The sequence below is a fragment of the Drosophila yakuba genome, chromosome 2R, assembly GCF_016746365.2.
Source record: "Drosophila yakuba strain Tai18E2 chromosome 2R, Prin_Dyak_Tai18E2_2.1, whole genome shotgun sequence".
Classification (NCBI taxonomy): domain Eukaryota; kingdom Metazoa; phylum Arthropoda; class Insecta; order Diptera; family Drosophilidae; genus Drosophila; species Drosophila yakuba.
In genome coordinates this window covers 14,350,710-14,370,100 of record NC_052528.2, presented here as the reverse complement: position 1 = coordinate 14,370,100, position 19,391 = coordinate 14,350,710, and the positions used below count along the sequence as shown (strand labels likewise).

Here is a 19,391-nt window from a genome sequence, read left to right as displayed (position 1 = left end):
CCAACAAGCAACAGGCGGCAGCAACACTTGTCAGCGTTTTGCAATTGCCGTGGGTATCAATCGCACCACTCGATTCTGCAATAGCAAATTGTTTGGCAGAATTAATATTACAAAGTTACTTACACTTAATCAACTAAAAACAGAGATTGAAGAACATTCAGCTAATCACTATTATTTGTATCTTTGTATCTTTGCAGGTGAGTTCGCTGCAGATGTCCAATCTGAGTTTCTATGCACACTTAGATACATATGTATGCATTCGTGAGCTGACAATTAAAGGTTTGTAAGGCAATTAGGCAGCTGAGCTCGTGACGAAGCTCAGCTTGAATGCATTGAATGAGTGTCCGAAAATAAAAAAGATAGCCAACAATCGGAACAAACAAGAATCCCAAAAACGAGAATAAAATGCCAAACAATTGGAAATTCATTAAGGCCGCTGTGGCAATCGCCGCAGTATCGTAATCAAATGCAGCATTCAACTTTAAACTGCAACTGCAACTGCAACGCCGGTTGAGGCAGCGCAGGCAGCGGAACGCCGTGGCACAATTGTTTTGGCCGGGCCAAAACGCTGCTCTCCGTTGTCGTGGCGACGAATCGGGGGATACCAAAGCCAGAGTTATGCATGAGGTGTTTTATGGCAAGAACGGCTCGCAGTTGTTGCACAGCAAAATATTATTAATTAGGCTTGATGCGGCATTGTCCATCGTACTGTCCCTATGGTCATTCACTCGCTTGAAATCTATAGAAAAGGAGTTTGCCTTAGATATGATGGATGATTCTATAGATCATAACTTAGATATATTCATAACTTAGTACTTAACTTAGTAAAACATTACCTTAAAACATAAAAATGAAATGATTTATGAAAATGAAATGAAAATAGTTATATTTTCCACTTAAAGTTGGTACTTCGTTTATCTCAGTGTCCATTTGCGAGTGCAACAGATACCCAGCTGGCAGCCAATTGTTGCACTCGGCGATATTGGACAAAAGGCCAACTTCCCACTTTACGAGCACCCCCTACCCCACAGTCCATCCATTTAAGCCCTTAGTTCGGTGGTGGCGACACCGACACGCATGTGCATTGCCCGACAAAAGGGAGTTCGAGTTACCCCGCCCTTTGACCCGCGCGATGGCAGAAAACAGAAAACAGCAAGCAAAACAAAGCACAGACCAAAATACCAGGTTGGAAAAACTTAACGCCTGGTTGCCCACATCGGGGGTTCTTTGCCGACCCCCGCACCCCCGCCCACGAATCCCTCGATCCAAGTGAGTGCGCTTGCGCCAACGCCAACGCAGCAGCGAAGTTAGGAAGCTAGGGAGTTGCTGAGTTAGTGAGCTAGGGCCACAGTATGACCTGTGGACGTGCAGCAGTGGCACACGGGGGTTAATGGTGATGGTGTTTCGTACTGGTTTATTTGCTGCGACGACCATTGTGCGACCGCCGCATAACTGGAACTGGAACATCGCTGACGGCCCAGCACAGTGGGCACTCGCAGTGGCGGACACAAGCTGTGGATTTGTACGGCCGGCACACGCGCATTGGCCAGCGATTTCGGTTCGTGATTTCACAATGCGGCGCGAATCGACGGCCACAAGGGCTCACCTTTGTGCGCCAAACATGAATAATGCTCATGAATCGATCACTAATCGCAGAGTGCCCTCCGTTTCAAAGGTGTTCCACAACGTGTTCGCTTAGCGGAAAATCATACAAACATATATACGTTTATCTCAGCCTCTTTCAGTTTTATATATTCAAAATAGTAATCAAATTATGATCTACTATGCACAAACTCTAAGCTTAGCTACTATTTGTATTATTGTTAAGGAGTTATTAGTTTACATATTTTTTTTTAATATTTTCCTTTTTATATTTTAGTTACAGCTAGTTTTACATCCTTTATTTGACACCACAAATGTCAAAAAAGTATTCAAAATTTTGGTGCTAATATTTAAAGCATACTTTTGGGGGCGTTTTTTCTTTGTATGTTTTTGTTGCACACTTTTAGGAGGATGGATAAGAAATTAAGAAATTCACCATATGTAGCAAGTGGCTTGAGTCTGGGCTAGATTTGTGGCGAGGAAAGTGTTGTGTCTTACACGTAAGTGTTTGTAATTTACGCTAGGTGTCGCAAGAAATAACTGTGTAAAAGATGTGTAAAATGTAAAAATTACATATTGAGTACCAACAAACGGCAGATGTCGCTGAAAAGGAAGCGGAAAAAATTAATGTTCCCTTAACAGCCGTCAGATGGCGCACTGAATTTTTTTTGGGGCACAGTTTGAAAATCATTTACTTTAAATGTAATTAGAATATATTTCTTTATTTGTTGGTTCCTCGCTGTGAAATATGCTGGTAATTGAGCTTGGGAAAAGAATGCATTCTCCAAAAGTTAATAGCTATTAACGACCCCAACGATCCAATCGATGTGTTCCATTACATCTGTGAAAACGCCGGGGCTGAGGCAATTCCAGTTGCCAAAGCTGAAGATTCCGACCTGAACGAAGAGCACTTGGCCGTTGTGGCGAACCGCGTGGCCCATGGGTCCTCCGGAGTCGCCGCTGCATGCCACTCCGGACTCGTGACTCACGCAGATCTGACCCACTTGGCGGTTGACCCTGTACGTTTCGCTGCACACACTCCACTCCAATCTGGTCACTAGAATGGACTTGAGGATGTGGTTTGCGGATTCAGAGGGACTGCGACCCCAGCCAGTGGCCACCAGCCTGTGGCGCCTTTCAAGGCGGCTGCGAAGCGTAGTATTCGTAGTCAGGCATATGGGTTTGATGTGAACTACGAGTACGGAAGTGAGGAGATTTTAAAAATGTGCCAGCAGTATCTGTGTATCTTGTACCTTGGTACAACACAGACTTTGCCAGTCGGAGTATTCCAATGTCGTGGATCCTATTGAATTTGAAGTAGTCCCCATGCCTGATGGCCAGGTCTACTTGAAAATCTTCTGCAGGTGGCATGCAAACGGAGCCGTTGCAGTCAACACTAGTTAAGCTATTGAACTCGCCGAGTCGCACAGTCCTGTGAACAGACTCCATTTCAGCTGACTTCGCAAGGACCCACACAATACCTACAAGTCTTGATCCTCGCTTATGCAATGTGCGGCTGTCAGGATGAATCCTTTTGCAAATAGGACACGTAAGCTAAAGATTACGTTCGTGTGTTGCATGCTTACGAGGATTTATGAGGGAGCCGCCACATACAAGCTGGCCAGAGTTGTGCAAGTAGGCCATCCAAGGACTCTCCGATATGTGCGCCTGATGCTGCTTATTTTGGAGCGCCTCCGGTGACAGATAACCGCAGTTGGGCTCCAGAAATTGTGCACTCGCGTGTTGGTGCCACGCAAAAAGGCAACCCAGCAGCAAAATCCAGCACATTGCGTATGAAGCGATCAGATCGAACTGAATTCTGAACTGAAACTGAATTATGCCAGAGACAACGAAAGCCTTATCATTTCTTCACATATGTCCATGTATTTATGTATAAGCATGGTAAGAGTGGCTCTCATTGCAGAGTTCTCTAAGATGGCGCTTTATTAAGAGCATTCGTAGGGTATGTACATCACTTTGGACCTGCTTACATGATCGGAAATAATTGTTAGTTTCTCTTCGTTTGCATCTCGATCCAGCTCGCAAAGGGAATCACGTTCGAGTAGACAGTGGTCCATGGCAGTGAGTTAGCCCAAAGCTGACCACTCCGAAAAGCACCACCCTTATCTCTGACCCAATCGAGATCCTGGCAGATAGCGGTCCGCCCGAGTCGCCCTGGCAGGTGAAACCCGTGCTGCTGGCGGCGCAAATGTGGTTGTGGTCCATTGATTTGCCGAAGAACTGTGCGCAGTAGCTGAGGCTTAGGTGCGTCAAGGATATTCGCTGCAGGACTGCACTGTAGGTGCGGGAGTCCGTGCGACCCCATCCAGTCGTGTTGAACTTGCTTGTACTTTTCAGTATGCTCGACGCCCAGTTATAGTCGCCCATTAGCAAACAGATCGATCTAATGTTATCTGTTCAAATGGGTAAATGGTTGGATCAAATGCGTAAAGCAGAGTTCGCCAGCTTACCTCCATACTGCACCGGGGTCTCTAGTCTGAACAGAGCTATGTCATTTTTATGGAAGTCGGTGAATTGATAGGGCACATAAGTTCTGGTCACATTGATCTCCTTGGGCCGCGGAATGCAGCCATAGTTGGAGCAATCGAGAGGCTGATTCACGTCATACTCACCCAAGCGCACTGTTCTAAATCGAAAGATGCAAAACATGATCCAAAAGTGATCCAATCAGGTTACTCCGAAGACATTGACACTTACAATTGACTTTTGGTTTGGCTTCTGCAATGCGCAGCCGTCAGAACGTATCCTAAAAAACTTCACAGGATATTCACGATTCTTGTAAAAGCATATTCCAACTACATACGTGGCGTGATGAGTGACCCCCCGCACTTCATCATCCCGCGCTCGATCACCATCACCATCCAGGGATTGGCTAATAAGTCTGCATCCTGGCCATTGATCACACGATACTGTCCCGGATTTCTCTCAGATCTGGCTGTAACGCACTGAGGATCCAGTAAATGTGGCTGGCCATGAACGTTTAGGAAACCCAGGGTTACTAAAAGCAGGAGCTGCACAACTCCAGCTTCCATTATGTGCAGCTGTAATAACGAACGAACTGACTGAAAATGCAAGTGCCAACGCCATTTATTAATGCACATCGAAGAAAGGCTTATCGTTAATTCCAAGTCATTCGCTGTATGTATAAATTCCACGAATTATGCGATTGACTTGAGTTCTCGGGACCTGATTGCATGGCTATATACTCGTATATGTACATATTCAATTAAAAATTTGTATTTAGTTATTATAGTTGGGTGTGAATCTGCGGACAACATCTCCGATCCAGTTAATGTAATGCAAAACATTCGTGAAAACGGTAACTTCGCGACAATTTGGAGCCCCATAACTGACTACTCCGAACAAAATGGGGCGTTTCCATTCCGAAAAGGTCATCTCCGCGCTCAACGGACCCCCAGAATCTCCGGTGCACGTGGAGGATTGCGAGTGGCCAGCACAGATGTGTGGCCAGCCTATTGCCCGGTCGAAGATTTGGTGACAGTATCCGCGATCGAGGTGGTATAAGCTGGCCAACTGCAGTGTCTCGCTCGTTTGATTTCTTTCCGTTTTTCCCCAGCCGGTTACAATAAACGTTCTGACGTAGTTCAAAAATGGCCGTAGTTTGTCCTCTTCCAAAGACTGCGTCACACAAATCGGTCTAATTTGAGCTGGCACAGAGAACATCTTCAGTGATCTTGACTCTTAATTAACTCTTGTATACTAACCATTATATATTACCGGCACGGCCAGCTGAAATAGGGCAATGTCATAGTTATGATAGTCCCAGTACAAATTAGGCACAAATATCTCCTTCACAGCGATTTCCGCACCTGCTGGTGAACAATTGTCGTTTGAGCAATGCTTTCTAACCGTGGTCCTATAATATCCGCCCAAACGCACTTTCCTTTGAAGTGAAGATGGGCATTAATGTTAATTGCAAAATGTTCATGGGTACTTACAAACCGAATGGCATTTGGCAATGCGCTGCTGTCAGAACAAATTCTGGAAAAAGCACTCCGATTAATCCAGCTTTACACTGGTCTCTTAAAATAGAAGTACATACGGGAGCTTATCAGCGAGCCACCACAGAAATGTTGGCCATAATAAAGTATCTGTACCATCCATGGATGCGACCGTATATCAGCAGTTTGACCTCCATATATTTGTTCATAGAATCCCACTGGTTTTTTAACACAGTTCGCATCCAGCAATTCCAGGGCCCGAGATCCGTAGAAACAAAGCGCGAGAATGAAGCCAACTTGCTGCCAATTCATTTTGAACTAAATGATGTGAAACGTGGTTTGCACATTGCTTTAATACATTGGTCGCCAGCGCAATCCTTATCTGGTTCTTTGCCTTAATAAAATAAAACAAAAGCTTCATCATCATATGCAATATAGAAGCGTATCAACGCGATTTAAAGTATTTATAAAATTGTTTTTCAAAAGAGTGCAACATGAGAAGGGGTCATTAGGGTCGCTTTATATTTCGTATAAGTAAAAATAAAACGCTGGGCTTGCAATGGATTTATTAGTTCAACTTTAAACACTGAATTATAATTTTTGATAAGGTTACAAATTCCCTTCTCGGCGCACGGTATTAACGATCCAGTCCAAATGGGCCATTACGTTTGTAAAGACAGTGGCTTTGGAGCAGTCTTCAAAACCGTAGCTGGTGACTCCGAACTGGAACACCGTTGGGACATGGTCATAGGTAACGATGGCGGTCAGAGGACCACCGGAATCGCCACTACAAGTGCTGGCATTAGCACGTTCCGCACAGACATGATTCCGATCGATCTCCATGTGCGGAAATAGTATCGAGCACTCGGATCGGCGAAGATTAAAGAGCGATGTTTTCTGGAGCATGCGACTAGACTTGCTAGATTGGGTTTGGCCCCAGCCGTAGGTTCTGAACTTGATAATGTGCTCATCCAAGTTTTTGAAAAGCGGGTCCAGCAGCACGCAGATCGGACTGACCTTATCTGGTGGACAATGTCTTAGTAATCAAGTATTTCTAAGTAGACTCGCTTATTACCAGCATATTGCACTGGCTTGGCCAGTCTCAACAGAGCTATATCGTGCTTGCCAAGATCACTATCCATATGGACAAACATTCCATCAACATGGAACTCATTTGATGCCTTTGCTTCTTCTTGGTCGAGTACGCCAAGGTGGACCTTTCTATAAAGTTGGGAAAGTGGTAGATTCAATTGATGAATTTTCGAGAATACTCACAGATCTACGTTGCCCACACAATGAGCAGCCGTCAGTACGAAGCCTGAAAATCAATAGCTAGTTTTTTCTCCACCTCACTCACTGTTTAGAACTTACGTTTTGCGATTAGTGAGCCTCCGCAAATGAAACCCCTTTCCCCAATGACCATGGCCATCCAGGGAGCGGTGGCCTCTGGGGCGTTGTGTCCTCCAATAATTTTGTATTTGAAATTTGGAACAGTGCCACACGGTTGCTCCAGAAAGTTGTCACCTAGCGAACCCAGCACAATTGCTGAACAGGCAGCCAAAAGCACGGCCAGTACGAAGATTTCCATGTTTTCCATATCCCAGCAGTGCGAGCATACTGATGGTTGAGCACATCACGCAACTGGGATGTGTTTCCTATTTACGGATTGGCGATAAGGCCGGAGAGTAAAGAGCGTATTTCTAGGTATCAGAAACAAGCTCTTGTTGAAAGCATTCGAGTTCTCTTTGAAGCATTTAATAAGAAATCAAGCGTAATAAAACCGAGGCGTATAATAGTAGATTCTGCCATCTGTGAGCTGAGGACCTCCCTGTCGCACGACCTCGGCGATCCAGTTGATGTGGTACATCACGTTCGTGTAGACCCCCACCTGGCTACAGTCCCTATTCCCATAGCTGACTATGCCGAACTGAACGACTCGATCTGTAGCACCAATGGGTATTTTGGCGAAGACTGGACCTCCTGAATCGCCCATGCACGTGTGTGCGATGTAGTCCCCGGCACAGATGTGCGACTCATCCACGCGGTTTCCGTACGTGGACGAACAGTAGGCGCGATCCACTTGGGTTAAGGTGGCTGTCCTAAGGATCTGGCTGCTCACGCCGTGTTCCGTCTTGCCCCATCCCGTGGCAGTGAGAAATCGGATGTAGTTCAACGGATTGTAGTTGGTCAGCAGGCAGATGGGCTTTATGTGCGCTGTGGACGACTCAATTGAAACTGAGATATGCTTCAGAAACTGGCGTCTTTTTTACCAGTGTACTGCACCGGAATGGCCAGTCTGAACAGGGCAATGTCGTTCTGGGAATGGTGCACAAAACTGGGATGGGCTATTTGCGCATCGACGGGAACTCTAATGGCGTTCGGCATGCAGGCTGTGGTGGAGCAATCCGTGAGGGTCGACCTGTCGAACTCGCCGAGGTATACGTTCCTTTGGCGAGGTGACAGCACATCGATTAGGCATCCTTAATTGATGGTGTTCTACTCACGTGGGACTATTACATCTGCAGTGCGCAGCACTTAGCACAAATCCTGCAAAGGCAATACTTTTTTCTTTGAGCTAAACTTTCTCCAGCATCCTAAGTACTTACGGCTGGTGATGAGGGATCCACCGCACATAATTGTGGCACTGCTTATCAACGCCATCCATGGATTACCGAACATATCAGCCTCCCGGCCGTTGATGATTTTAGCACTCTCGGCACTAATACTCGAAATAGAAACTCCGCAATTCGGTTCGAGGAACAACACTGATGATTCCCCATTCCCGAAACCAATCCACGTAAGCAGGGTAATTACGGCTGCGACGATCTTCATGTCGAGGACTGGACTAAGAGATAGGCCGTCGAGAATTTCCGTTTTATTAAAACGAGGCGATAAGGCGCTCAAAATAAGCAATGAACAAAACAATTTATTTGGTCGCGGGCATTTCCATGACTTATATAAATTTTAATACAATACTTAATATTATGTTATATACTCGTATGTACATTTATACATTACCATTTTCGTTTCTGTGTAAGATTGCTTTGCATGGGTAATTTTTTCTCTCGGAATTCTTATAAGGACTTCATACTCGCTGCATTAAATTGAGAGGAATTTCGCTAGCGATCGAAATAGGGGAAATCACCAAGAATTCCCCCTATTTCCCCTTCAACGTGTGGATGCTGAGCAGCCGATTCTGCGGAAATTAGTTGGCCCACGAAGAGAGAGGTATATAATGGGTATAATGGGTAGGTGTGTGGGTTTGGCTTGCCAGCATCTCGTACTCCGATCTCTCGCCCGTTTTTCGCTGGCCAAGTCGAAGCTTTGGTAAGTGCTGCTTTGGTGCCACAACCGGTTCCAGTTCGAAAAAATCTGACTGCACGCACTCAGAAAAACACAGAAATATGAACAACAACAGACAACGGCTGAACTAATCATTTTCATTTGAAATAAGCAAATGAGCAAATGGGCAAATGAGCCGCAATAAATGAATAGCATTGGAATTTGAATATTCGTCTTGGAATGTTCGAACTTCGAACTCACGAACGAAAGGCACGATACGAAATTAATTTTCATCTAATTATGAGTGCTTTGTTTGGACTCAGTGTATGACAAGCAGGCAAAATTCGGCGTTGGTTTTATAAATTGCGATTTTATGGCTTTGTTCTTAAATCACAAATGCTGCGTTGTTTTCTATATGGCTTGTAATTGTTGGTATTTCTTGGCTTTACTTGTTAAGTACAATATTCGTTTGATAAAATATTCATAATAATATAATATTCATATCGTATGAAGGTGAATACCCCCCTACTCTATATACCCATAGTTATGGACTTTCATAGGCGAAGCTGGGCATGGGCATTAATACCCTAGCCATCACTAATCGGGAGTGGATCTGGAGTTCTGGATTTATTGACCTTGCCGGGCCTGCTGCCACTGGGGCGGCCTCTGGAGCTGCAGGAATCCTTACATTTCGGAATGCGGCTGTGGTCGACTGAGGTTGATGCCGAGGACCGAGGACTGATGGGGCTGATGTTGCTGCTGTTGTTGCTGGTGTCAACATGAAGCAGCAACAGCAAAAGCAATAGCAACAGCAACAGCACGTTCGTGGTCTTGACTTTGGACTGAGGCTGATGCTGAGGCTGCGACTGTGTCGCCGCACGTACAACAACCATCTTACATAGCCGCCGATTAGCCAAGGTAACAAACGAAGAACTGGCCCAGAGACCCGGCTCAGATCCAAAATGAGCTATCTCACTGCGCAAATCTTTCACTTCTTGGTCGCCGTTGTCGCTGGCTTTTAAGGGCCTTCCATGCCTGCAAGCCTGCCATTTATCGCAAATGCATTGTGGCAGCCCTCCACTCCACACCACTCCACTCCACTCCACTGCACTCCACTTCACTCCATTCCACTCCTCTGCACTGGGATCCATTCCTCGTGAGTGCTCCATCTTGGCTGGCTCGGCTTTTGTTTCATGCTCCATGGCTAATGGCACGCAGGCTCCACAGGTTGCCGCTGTCGAGTGTTGTTGCAACATGCTGTTGTCGACGGGCGCCCTGCACTCCAAGGTCCAAAAGGCAAGGGCCCACGTAAGCCCAGTCCTCGCACTGAGAGAAATAACGAGCATCATTAGCGGGGCGGTCATATAGTATATGGAACCCTAATCGCAGCTTCTAAAGTCTAGTCAACAGTTCAAAATGTTATTCTTATTAGTTTTCTTATCATTCAAATATAAAGTACTGCAATTTAAATAGAAGTATTTCGGTTGCCATTTACAAATAATGATTTATGATCAATAAATTTTTGAATCTTAATGTTGAATGCAGATAAAGTATGAAGGTGATATGCAGTTTTTCTGTGTGGAGCACACGTGTGCGTGGCTAAAACGTCCGTTTCTCAGATTCTCGGCTCCTCTCCACGCTTATCGCCGCCCGATTCTCTCTTTCTCCGATTCCCCGATTCTCCGATTCTCCGGAGGTGGTGCTTTGCTTGTGCTTATCTGACCGGAGTGGCATTGGCATTCACTTCGTGCTTTATGCCCGGATTAAATTTTAGCAAATCGAAGCGATGCGCTAATTGAACTTGTTGTCCGCTAAGCCAAAATGGCCGCCACACAATGTAGTCGGCCTACCATAATTTACATTTAGCGGCACAAGCCAACCAGCCAGCAGGCCACACATTGCAAATATTTTGGGGGGGGGGACAGAGGCGACTTAAATATTTTTGTGGGTATTTATAGGTCGGTGGATATACTGGGGAATACTGAGGAATATTGGGAGTTGGGGGAAGTGCCGCAGATCGAGACGTACGTAGATGGAGATCCGCCGAAAGCTCCCCAGCGACTTGGACGCTCATATTTCACACTTCACGACAAAGCGATTAAAGTCGCGCAAACAATCTGTTATTGGAGTTGTTGCAATTATGTTTACAAAGACATTAAAAGGAACGAAAAGCGAATGGCAAACGGCGAACGGCGAAATAAAAATACGCGGAATACAGCGCTAAGCTCAAAAAACTCGAAATCGGCCCAAGAGACGGCGAGGCACTCTTCGTATTTTGTATTTCTTATTTTACCCCGCTTGTTTTTGTGTTTTGTGATTTTTTCCTTTTTTTTTTTTGAAACGTGAGTCGTGCACCAACACACAGCAGACGACTGCGACAATCAATAAAAACAAAAATCAGTTAAAAAAAAGCGAGAAAACAAAAACCTCTTTATGCTAAAACGATGAGATGAAGTCAAAGTTTCTGCGTATCTGCACGCCTGCCATTTGCCATTTGGCTGGGGGTTAAAGTTGAGTTAAGACCGCGCTCGATCTTATGACCAATTAGCCGGGCTGAATAGGAGGAATTGGAATTGGAATCCCAGCCAAGTCAAATGTGCCGCATCATGTTGGGGCCGCGGCAATTAGCTTTAATTCTAAGCAGCTTTTCACAGCCGTGTGACAAGTTGAGTGCTGATGAAGCACAACCCCAGCCGGAATCTGAATCTGAATGTGAATCTGATCGATCTATCATCTGTATCGACGGACTTTCAAGGCACAGGGCTGCTGCCAAAGGGCCAGAAATAAAATAAAAACAGGTAATCCAATTATGCGGCTTCAGGTGTTAGGGCTGGCACGCGCTGAAGTTGGCCAAAATTGAGCTAATAGTTAAGGGCATGAATTGGAAATCTATAGTTCCGATTTCATTGTGGTCAACTAAGTTGTTTTGCAAACATTTCACTGCCTTAGACATTCTTTCTTCAAATATGCTAATGGTTATTTAATCACTATTGAACTCTAGGTATAGCTGTAAGTTTGTTGTATTTTTAGACTAATTATGAAGCTCTTAAATATTTCTATGCATGCTATACATGTATAGTTTCACACAAAATGAATCTATGAACTCTGGTTTTTATGATCTGTAAGGAGTGTTGTTTTAAAAGCTGCCTCCGCCACATGCACTTTCATCACATATCTTCGCAAATAAACGAATCCCAAGATAATGCGCTATGTAGGTACATACATGGTATGTACTTGTGTGTTCCATGTGCCAATGTGCAATAACACTCCATAATGCAACGAACGAATAACGAATTCGTTGCGCCCTATGGGCTGGAGCATCCTATGGACTATGGGCTCTCATCCCGAGACACTTGAGCGCCTCCTGAGCCGATCTTTTGTTGCCCTTAATCTGCGTGGCACTTGAAAGTAACGCCTCGATGTCGACTCGCCAGACATCGATGGTGATGATCACGATGATTTCGAATGATTCCGAATGATACCGACAACCTGTAGAGCGGGCAGGAATCACTTCAAGGGCCTGGTTCTCGAGGCTTTCTTTTGAAATTGGGAAAAGCAAAAAAAAAAACAGAGGAGAGATCATAGACAGATGGAGTGCTGCAATGGAGTGGAGTGGGGGAGTTAAAAAACATTTCTCTTCGCATGGCATTTTGTACGCTTGATCAAATCTTTATGAGTGTGGGTCGGGGCATCTTGGAATCTCGGCATCTTACACCTTTTGAGCGGCGTTTACCTGTGGTTCCATGTGCCAGAGTGGTGGAGTGCCCTGAAGTGGTTTCAGAGTTCTGAGTTTCAGAGTTTCTGAGTTCTCAGATCGTTCTCAACTCGATGTTCGGCTGTCAGTTGCAGGCTCTTCGATTTTGACAGATGATTCTGTACGGGTTGGGCAGTGGCCGTTTGATTGAGGTCTTCTGGTTTGGGACAGACGGCTATTAATATGTTTGATTATGGCTGCAGATCGAAGCACGGCGCTTTTCCCCCTTCGAAAAGTGGTTGGCAACGCTTTTCAATTTAAATGTATTTTCATGCTCTAAAACAAAGCGCCGAGCAAGACAATGCAACGCCTCTCGAGAGTCACAGCGTGGGATTCGAGATTCAAATGCGACTCATGGAGTTTGGTTGCGCTTTTCCAAGTGCACCTTTTGTCTTACTGTTATGGCAAAGTGGAAAGGTCAAAACGTTTCGGATTTACCTGCCGAAACAGTGTCCTTTTGGCCCGAATCCCATCCCGATCCCGCAGAGCACATGGCGCAGGCGTAAAAACCCCGATTTCTTGTGGGCTGGGAACAGGTGAAGAAGAGGCCACCGAGATCTCGGTCTCGGATCTGCCCTAACAATGTTGACAACGCTCGAACAGAAATCTTTTTGCCAAAAGACAATCCATGGCCCACGCAGGCTCAGCCTGGCTCGCAGACACACAAACTTATACACAGATATACAGATACAGATGCGGGCACAGTTACACACTCGGATACAGATACAATTGCCGAGATCTTGTGCGCTTATATGGCAGCAATGCCCACACACACCCATGCACATACATACAAATGCACACAGCCAGGTGAGAGAGCGGCGATCGTTTTACCTGAGCGTTTTCGAATTCGCCGCAACAACAACAAAAGAGCCAAGAAATTGGGATATACACAAGATCTTACCTGGAAACGACCTGCAATCGATGCGAATCTTAAATGCCCTGCACAGCTGTCGAAGTTAAGATGCTGTCGGATAATCCCCGCTTTGGTTTTTTGGCCTCGCCTCTGCTATTGGGCATCCGAGGGGGAGGGGAAAATCAGGACATTGTTGCTCAAGTAGCATCCTTTGTGAGAAAAACGCTTCCCTGTAGTCGAAAAGGTTGTTTCTGGCGCCTTAAGCCAGAATGCTGTAGTATTACAATCCTAAGCATTGCGATCTTAAAACGAAGGTTGCCACAAATAAAAGCTTCTCAAAACTATATATAACTATTCAAATGGTTATTATCAATTTTGCTGTATCTTTTAATGGAACTCTGTTCCTAAATCCCTTGAGTATAACATCTATATACACCCTGCATATTGAACAACATATTTTGCTCAAAAAGATGATTAGAGTTTGATATCCACTCTCCAAGCCTGCGATTCTGTACAGATAAGAGCTATACTCTATGTTAAGAACTGCGATCTCAAGTTGGTGTTTTAATTGAGATGGCTTCTGTGCATTTTGGCCAACGTTTAGCGTTTTTCGCATGCTATGTAGAGCATTTGCTGGTCAGGGGGAGATTGCCCAATGTATCTGGCCGTATCGTTTCGTGTTACGCTGACTTTTTAAAACGCTGCTACGTTTACGATTACCTGTGGATTGTGGATGTAGATGGTCGGCTCTTGGTGCGAGTGAGAGCGCTGCGCTGTGCGAGCGAGAGGTGGCGAGTGCGGTGCGCAGCTGTGCTGTGTATTTGTTGCTGTATCGCTGGCTTTGCTTTTATTTTGACCTGATCTGCGCTCGAGATTTCGCCGCTCACCTTTAGTTTTACCTGTGTGCGCTCTCTCTCCTCGCCGCAAGAGAGAGTGGCCAACGCGGCGAGAGAGTGCCAGACAGAGAGAGAGGGAGAGAGAGCAGTGACTTTGGGTTGCGCCTTTGGCTTCAGTCTCGAATACAACTTGTTGCTGCGCAGACGCGAATCGCTCAGTGGTACGGACGTCTTGAGCCTCGAATCCTCGGCCATATAGAGTATCTGTGCTCTCGATCGCGGCGTTTGCTAATTCGAAGATCGTGCTAATCGAAGTACCGAGAAATCGCAGTTCGCCAAATGCCCAAAAACCGAGCAACCGGCGTGTAAAACAAGTGCCTTTCTGGCACAAATACTAAGCGTATTTATTTGTGAATTCCCTGCTAATTGGCAGTCGCGGCTGTTGGCCAGTTGAGCGTTGGCTCAGTGCGAATGATGATGGCCAAGTGTGTGTGTTTAGTGCATGTTAACGACGGCTGCGGGGGCAACACAAAAATTGCTTAGGGCAATTAAGGCCGATAGCTGAAAGCTGCGCCTGCGCCTGCGCACGCCTCTCTAACCTCAAAATATTCGAATTCGTTTGGCGAACTGAAAAGAAGCTGAAAAATACATCTGAAAAATAACAATATATTTCGTGTATATACACATGTATAAGAAAAAGCCTTCGGACTACTCTTGTGGCTCGTAATGTGAAACTGGTTCCTACACTCACACGCACACACACACTCACTGGCGCGTTCAAAAGACCCACTCGAAAACACACACACGCACGCGCACACACACACAGTGAAATGTAAACACCAATACAGTGGCAAATTGCAACGACAACAGCTTAAATTCAAAACAACAACAACAGCAGCAGCAGCAAACGCAGTGAGAGCTTAAATCAAATTTTTGGCACGCAAAAGCTGCAAAGCGAGCAAAAAAGCCGAAAGTAAACCGCAAGTTCAAGAAAAAGAAGAAATACAAAAAAAAATAACCCCTATGACGTCAGGGGTTATAGCTTGGAAGAGGGCCTGATTCATCCCACAGTACCGCCCACCACAAAGCACAAACCACCCACCACCCACCGCCCACAGCAACAACAACAATGCTGCTGCGACGGCGCCACGGCTCCTGCCCCTACCCCCTGCTGCTCCTGCTCCTGGCCCACTGCATCTGCATTTGGCCCGCCTCGGCGGCCCGCGATCGCTACGCCCGCCAGAACAATCGCCAGCGCCACCAGGATATAGATCGGGATCGAGATCGTGATCGGGATCGGGATCGATTCCTATACCGCAGCAGTTCGACCGTCAATCGGCAGAGGGGCGGGGCCAACTTCGCGCTGGGACTGGGAGCCAACGGAGTCACCATTCCCACCAGTCTGGAGGATAAGAACAAGCATGAGTTCGTGAAGGGGAAAAGTAAGTCGCAAACGTCCAAGGATCTATCCATCTATCCATCTTCCTCAAGCCGTCCATCTATCACAATGTGTTTATGTAGATCATCTGCTGGTGACTAGTGACTGGTGACTGGTGACTGGTATGGGCAGCCCATATATCAAAAGCCAAAGAGCCAAGTCGGCGGCCCGAATTTGGCCACCGTATCAGTTGGTCTCTGGAGTTTCCACCGCATTTAGGGTTTTTCAGTTTTGTGCCAGCGATATGATGTCGTTTATCTTATCGCTATGGTGTTTTTCTTTTTTTTTCGTATGTGTCTCCCCTGTGCTGCACTTTATGTATAACTTCGTTTTCGGCTGCATTTCGTATTATTTGGTCTTATCGTTACCCTGGGAATATAAATTATTGAGGGGTAGCTGCAAAGTGTGCAATATTACAAGTATTTTACTAAGCTTATAAATGGAAGGGCACTTCTAGTGTCACTTTCATACCCATACATGAGATTTTCTGAATTTACTATTTCTAGTATTATAATTTCTTATTTTTTTATAGACTATAAAGTTGAAACATTTACTTTAAGTGATGTAAGGTTACTAAAGTGTTGTAAGGTTACTAAATATTTCTGTGCTTGAACTTTTATCTGGACTTTGAATGAGATTTGGCAATATCACGTATACGCCAGGGTATTCCCTAGTCTGGAGTGATCGCTCGCTCATTTCATACCTGCCCTTCGCGCCAGTCTCACCTGCCCTGTGGCTCACCTCTTGACTTGGCGCTGGCTTAGTCAAAGAGTCTTGTGTGCACTATCGCCCCTGTTTCGAGTTACCCCCACACCTCGCACAACATCAGATATCACGGCAAACATACCGGAATGCCAGAATGCCAGAATGCCAGAATATCAGAGTACCAAAACGCACTGATTAGCCAAGGAGAGCACTGTGCTCTGTGCATTTCGTAATGTCAAATGTACAAGGTAAAGCGTAGTTAGTTAGTGTTAAAACCGCCCGACTTTTCCACTTTGCTACTTTTCCACTTTGCCACTTTTCCCGCCGTCTGCGTGCCCTTTTCTGTGCATCAGCAGCAATTGCAACAGCAAAAGCAACAGAAACAGCAAAAGCAACAGCAACTAGCGACACAATTTCCAGCTAAAATGGCGACTCAATTTGTTGACTCTGCAGTTCTCGAGGTTTTTTACTTTTAGTGGGCTTCGTTGTGTACACCCGTTGGGAAATGAATGAATAAAAAAATTGTATTCGCATATTGGAACGCTTTCGGCTGCTTGGCTGGCTATCTGTTGCGTTGTTTGGGTAACCATTTGGCCACAAAATTAATGAACACCACGGCGTATCTGGCGGTGTCTGTTTGCACAGTACTTTGAGGCAAATGTTTGTATTTGGCGGGCAAACAAAAAGGTAAAAAATTAAATGGGAGGCGAATAAAGGCGGCCCGTCGATACCAAGTATTCAGTGATCTTGTAGCTGCAAATTAATAACTGAATGTGCGCATTGTGCGCCAGCATCTGTGCAAATATTGATAGGAAAACGGAAACTTTGGCTATAACCTACTATATAAGGGGATAAGCGAGTTATGAAACCGATAAGAAATGCTAGGCTTTGCACCGATGATAATCGTCATGATATAACCCTTTTTTTCGCACAGACGATCGCTGTCACAATGCCCTTTTTCGCAGAAATTGTTCGAGTTGTTTGCTCTGCCTTGTGCTGTATCGCTTTTTTCTTTATGACCATAAATAAGCACAGCTGCGGCATGTATGCAAATAAATGCTAGCGAAAAGCCTGCACGTGCACTCGAATCGAAACCGTTAAAATATTGTTGGGGGTTGAGAAACTTGAACAACTGTCCATTGTTACTGACGTCTTTATAGTTCAAAACGCGACACTCGCTTGCAAAAAAGCCCCTTTCAATTGTTTAATCAGGCAAAATGGTAGTAAAATCAATATAAATATTCCTAGAACTTTTCTTTGACGTATATTAATCCATATATGCCCGCAAAAATATTAGTTCCCATTCGTCTAGTTCCTAAATCCATCCATTTTAAAAGCCCTTCTGCTTTTAAAGTATCCTGCAAATAGTTTACCAGCCAACTATAGCCACCCACCTCCCCACACATAGATACACACACACACTGAACGCAACTTAGCCAATGTATGAGTGTGCGTGCTAGCGCTTGAAAAACCGCATTCCGTAGTGCGCTTTGCTGCGACGGCTTCGTGAGTCCAAGTCCGAGTTCGAGTCCAATTCCAATTCCAACCAGCATCCCCATCCGAGCCCCCTGAAGAATCCCCCATTTTGGAGCTAATTACGGCGACAGGCACGCGCTGACTATTGCCTACATTCACACATATGCGTGTGTGTGGTGTGTATCTGTGTGCGCTTTGCATTTTTCCAGTACATTTCTGATTAAGCCATCATATCAAAGAAATAATGGCCAAATTGAACTGCGAAATGGTCAGAGCTGAAGCTGAACTTTGAGGCCTGGTCTGCTGCAGTTGCTGATGCTGAAGCTGATGCATTAGCGTTGCATTTACTTTCAGCCGTTCAACTACTTCCAGTAATTTTGAGCCCGAGTCGAAATACTGGTTTTCTAAAACCCACACAGATACACAAATACACACACCAGTGAGCGTGGAGAGCAACTGAGCAGCGAAGAAAGAGCATCTTGGGCTGCTGCGATTGCGCAGTCTGTCGCTCACTTGTTGATTGTTTCAATAGAGCCATGCTCTCTGCGCATATTTGTTTGATTTTCCTGGACCCAAAGCCACTTCACCTAGATTACACTAATAAAAAAAAAACACAATAGTTCTAACAATTAGATTGCTTGAAAACATAAACTCCTGTTTAAAGTTACTGAAGTTATATTTAATAATCATATTTGCTGTAGCATACTTGCATTTTACGTAACATTGAAAATCTATCTACGTGCAATACGCCACATTTTTTCACTGTGCTGACTGTTGTGAACTTTTGACTGCAGTTCGCTTGACTTTCTGCCTCCGCCTTTTTTCTTTGCCTCTTTTTTTTCAGCGTGTGGGCGTTCGATTTCGAAAACCAGAGTTAAAGAGTTAAAGCCGAGACTGTCGGTCCTCTGCCCACGAATTGCTGCTGTGGAGATCGCCTCACAGACCTCTCCCCGATTTTCTTTTCCGTCTCCGTCTCGCTCTTGAGCCGTTCTATGCCTAAAAATAGTGGCGAATGCGAAAATTCAAAGCCGAGCAGCAGACCAAAAATGGCGCCAGGGCGTGCTCATTAAGCCAAGTCCAAAGCTAAAGCCAAAGCAGCAGCAACAGCAATAACCAAAAGCTGCAGCTCAGCCCAGTTGGGGGTTTTCGATGATTGCGGGGGGATGGAGATGGGGATGGGGGCTTCAGAACAAAGAGTACTGGCAACAGCGAAAACAATAAGCTTATCTAATCCAGGCATTGCTGTTTTGCTGTTGCTGTTGCTGTTGCTCTTACTGTCGTGCCTCACGACCTGCGCCCAATTGTTGTTCGAAACAAAATGAACGCGCTTCGAACACGAAAACCCGAAAGCAGAAGATGCTGATCATGGCGATGAGGAGCGAGGATCGAGGATCAGGGGAGGGTCGCCGCTGAGGAAAACCAGCCAGATGAGCCGCCACAAGGCATCACCATCACCAGCACC

General features: G+C 45.5%; 7 protein-coding genes across 8 annotated transcripts in view; 1 reads left to right on the top strand and 6 right to left on the bottom strand.

The window, feature by feature from the left end:
- Positions 1-19,391, top strand: part of LOC6530604 (epidermal growth factor receptor) — a 41,121-nt gene that overhangs the window by 12,890 nt on the left and 8,840 nt on the right. The window contains exon 1 of one of the 2 annotated variants that reach the window (XM_002091481.4): positions 14,466-15,752. The exons of the other annotated variant lie outside the window; for it this stretch is intronic. Within the exon in view, the coding sequence (XP_002091517.1) occupies positions 15,440-15,752 (313 nt within the window). The 5' untranslated portion in view covers positions 14,466-15,439. Of the gene's footprint in view, positions 1-14,465; positions 15,753-19,391 lie in introns of those variants that run through there. 2 annotated transcript variants of the gene reach the window in all.
- LOC6530611 (serine protease grass) lies at positions 1,871-3,460 on the bottom strand. The gene is made up of 4 exons (XM_002091488.4): positions 3,189-3,460; positions 3,088-3,133; positions 2,856-3,034; positions 1,871-2,794 (listed from the first exon to the last, which is right to left on the bottom strand). Exons 1-4 carry the CDS (start codon positions 3,388-3,390, stop codon positions 2,394-2,396), a joined length of 828 nt encoding a protein of 275 aa, XP_002091524.1. The 5' UTR covers positions 3,391-3,460; the 3' UTR covers positions 1,871-2,393.
- Positions 3,489-4,724, bottom strand: LOC6530610 (chymotrypsin-like protease CTRL-1). The gene is made up of 4 exons (XM_002091487.4): positions 4,427-4,724; positions 4,321-4,369; positions 4,074-4,249; positions 3,489-4,016 (listed from the first exon to the last, which is right to left on the bottom strand). Exons 1-4 carry the CDS (start codon positions 4,722-4,724, stop codon positions 3,655-3,657), a joined length of 885 nt encoding a protein of 294 aa, XP_002091523.3. The 3' UTR covers positions 3,489-3,654.
- LOC6530609 (chymotrypsin-like protease CTRL-1) lies at positions 4,687-6,077 on the bottom strand. Its single transcript, XM_002091486.4, has 4 exons — positions 5,687-6,077; positions 5,583-5,625; positions 5,349-5,527; positions 4,687-5,291 (listed from the first exon to the last, which is right to left on the bottom strand). The coding sequence occupies exons 1-4, from the start codon at positions 5,895-5,897 to the stop codon at positions 4,864-4,866; spliced, it is 861 nt and encodes a 286-aa protein (XP_002091522.2). The 5' UTR covers positions 5,898-6,077; the 3' UTR covers positions 4,687-4,863.
- On the bottom strand, positions 6,135-7,229 carry LOC6530608 (serine protease grass). The gene is made up of 4 exons (XM_002091485.4): positions 6,957-7,229; positions 6,861-6,903; positions 6,661-6,806; positions 6,135-6,607 (listed from the first exon to the last, which is right to left on the bottom strand). The coding sequence occupies exons 1-4, from the start codon at positions 7,180-7,182 to the stop codon at positions 6,195-6,197; spliced, it is 828 nt and encodes a 275-aa protein (XP_002091521.2). The 5' UTR covers positions 7,183-7,229; the 3' UTR covers positions 6,135-6,194.
- LOC6530607 (serine protease grass) lies at positions 7,325-8,447 on the bottom strand. Its single transcript, XM_002091484.4, has 4 exons — positions 8,192-8,447; positions 8,090-8,132; positions 7,856-8,031; positions 7,325-7,799 (listed from the first exon to the last, which is right to left on the bottom strand). The coding sequence occupies exons 1-4, from the start codon at positions 8,415-8,417 to the stop codon at positions 7,351-7,353; spliced, it is 894 nt and encodes a 297-aa protein (XP_002091520.1). The 5' UTR covers positions 8,418-8,447; the 3' UTR covers positions 7,325-7,350.
- LOC120321042 lies at positions 9,455-13,406 on the bottom strand. Its single transcript, XM_039372307.2, has 2 exons — positions 13,060-13,406; positions 9,455-10,193 (listed from the first exon to the last, which is right to left on the bottom strand). Exons 1-2 carry the CDS (start codon positions 13,404-13,406, stop codon positions 9,455-9,457), a joined length of 1,086 nt encoding a protein of 361 aa, XP_039228241.1.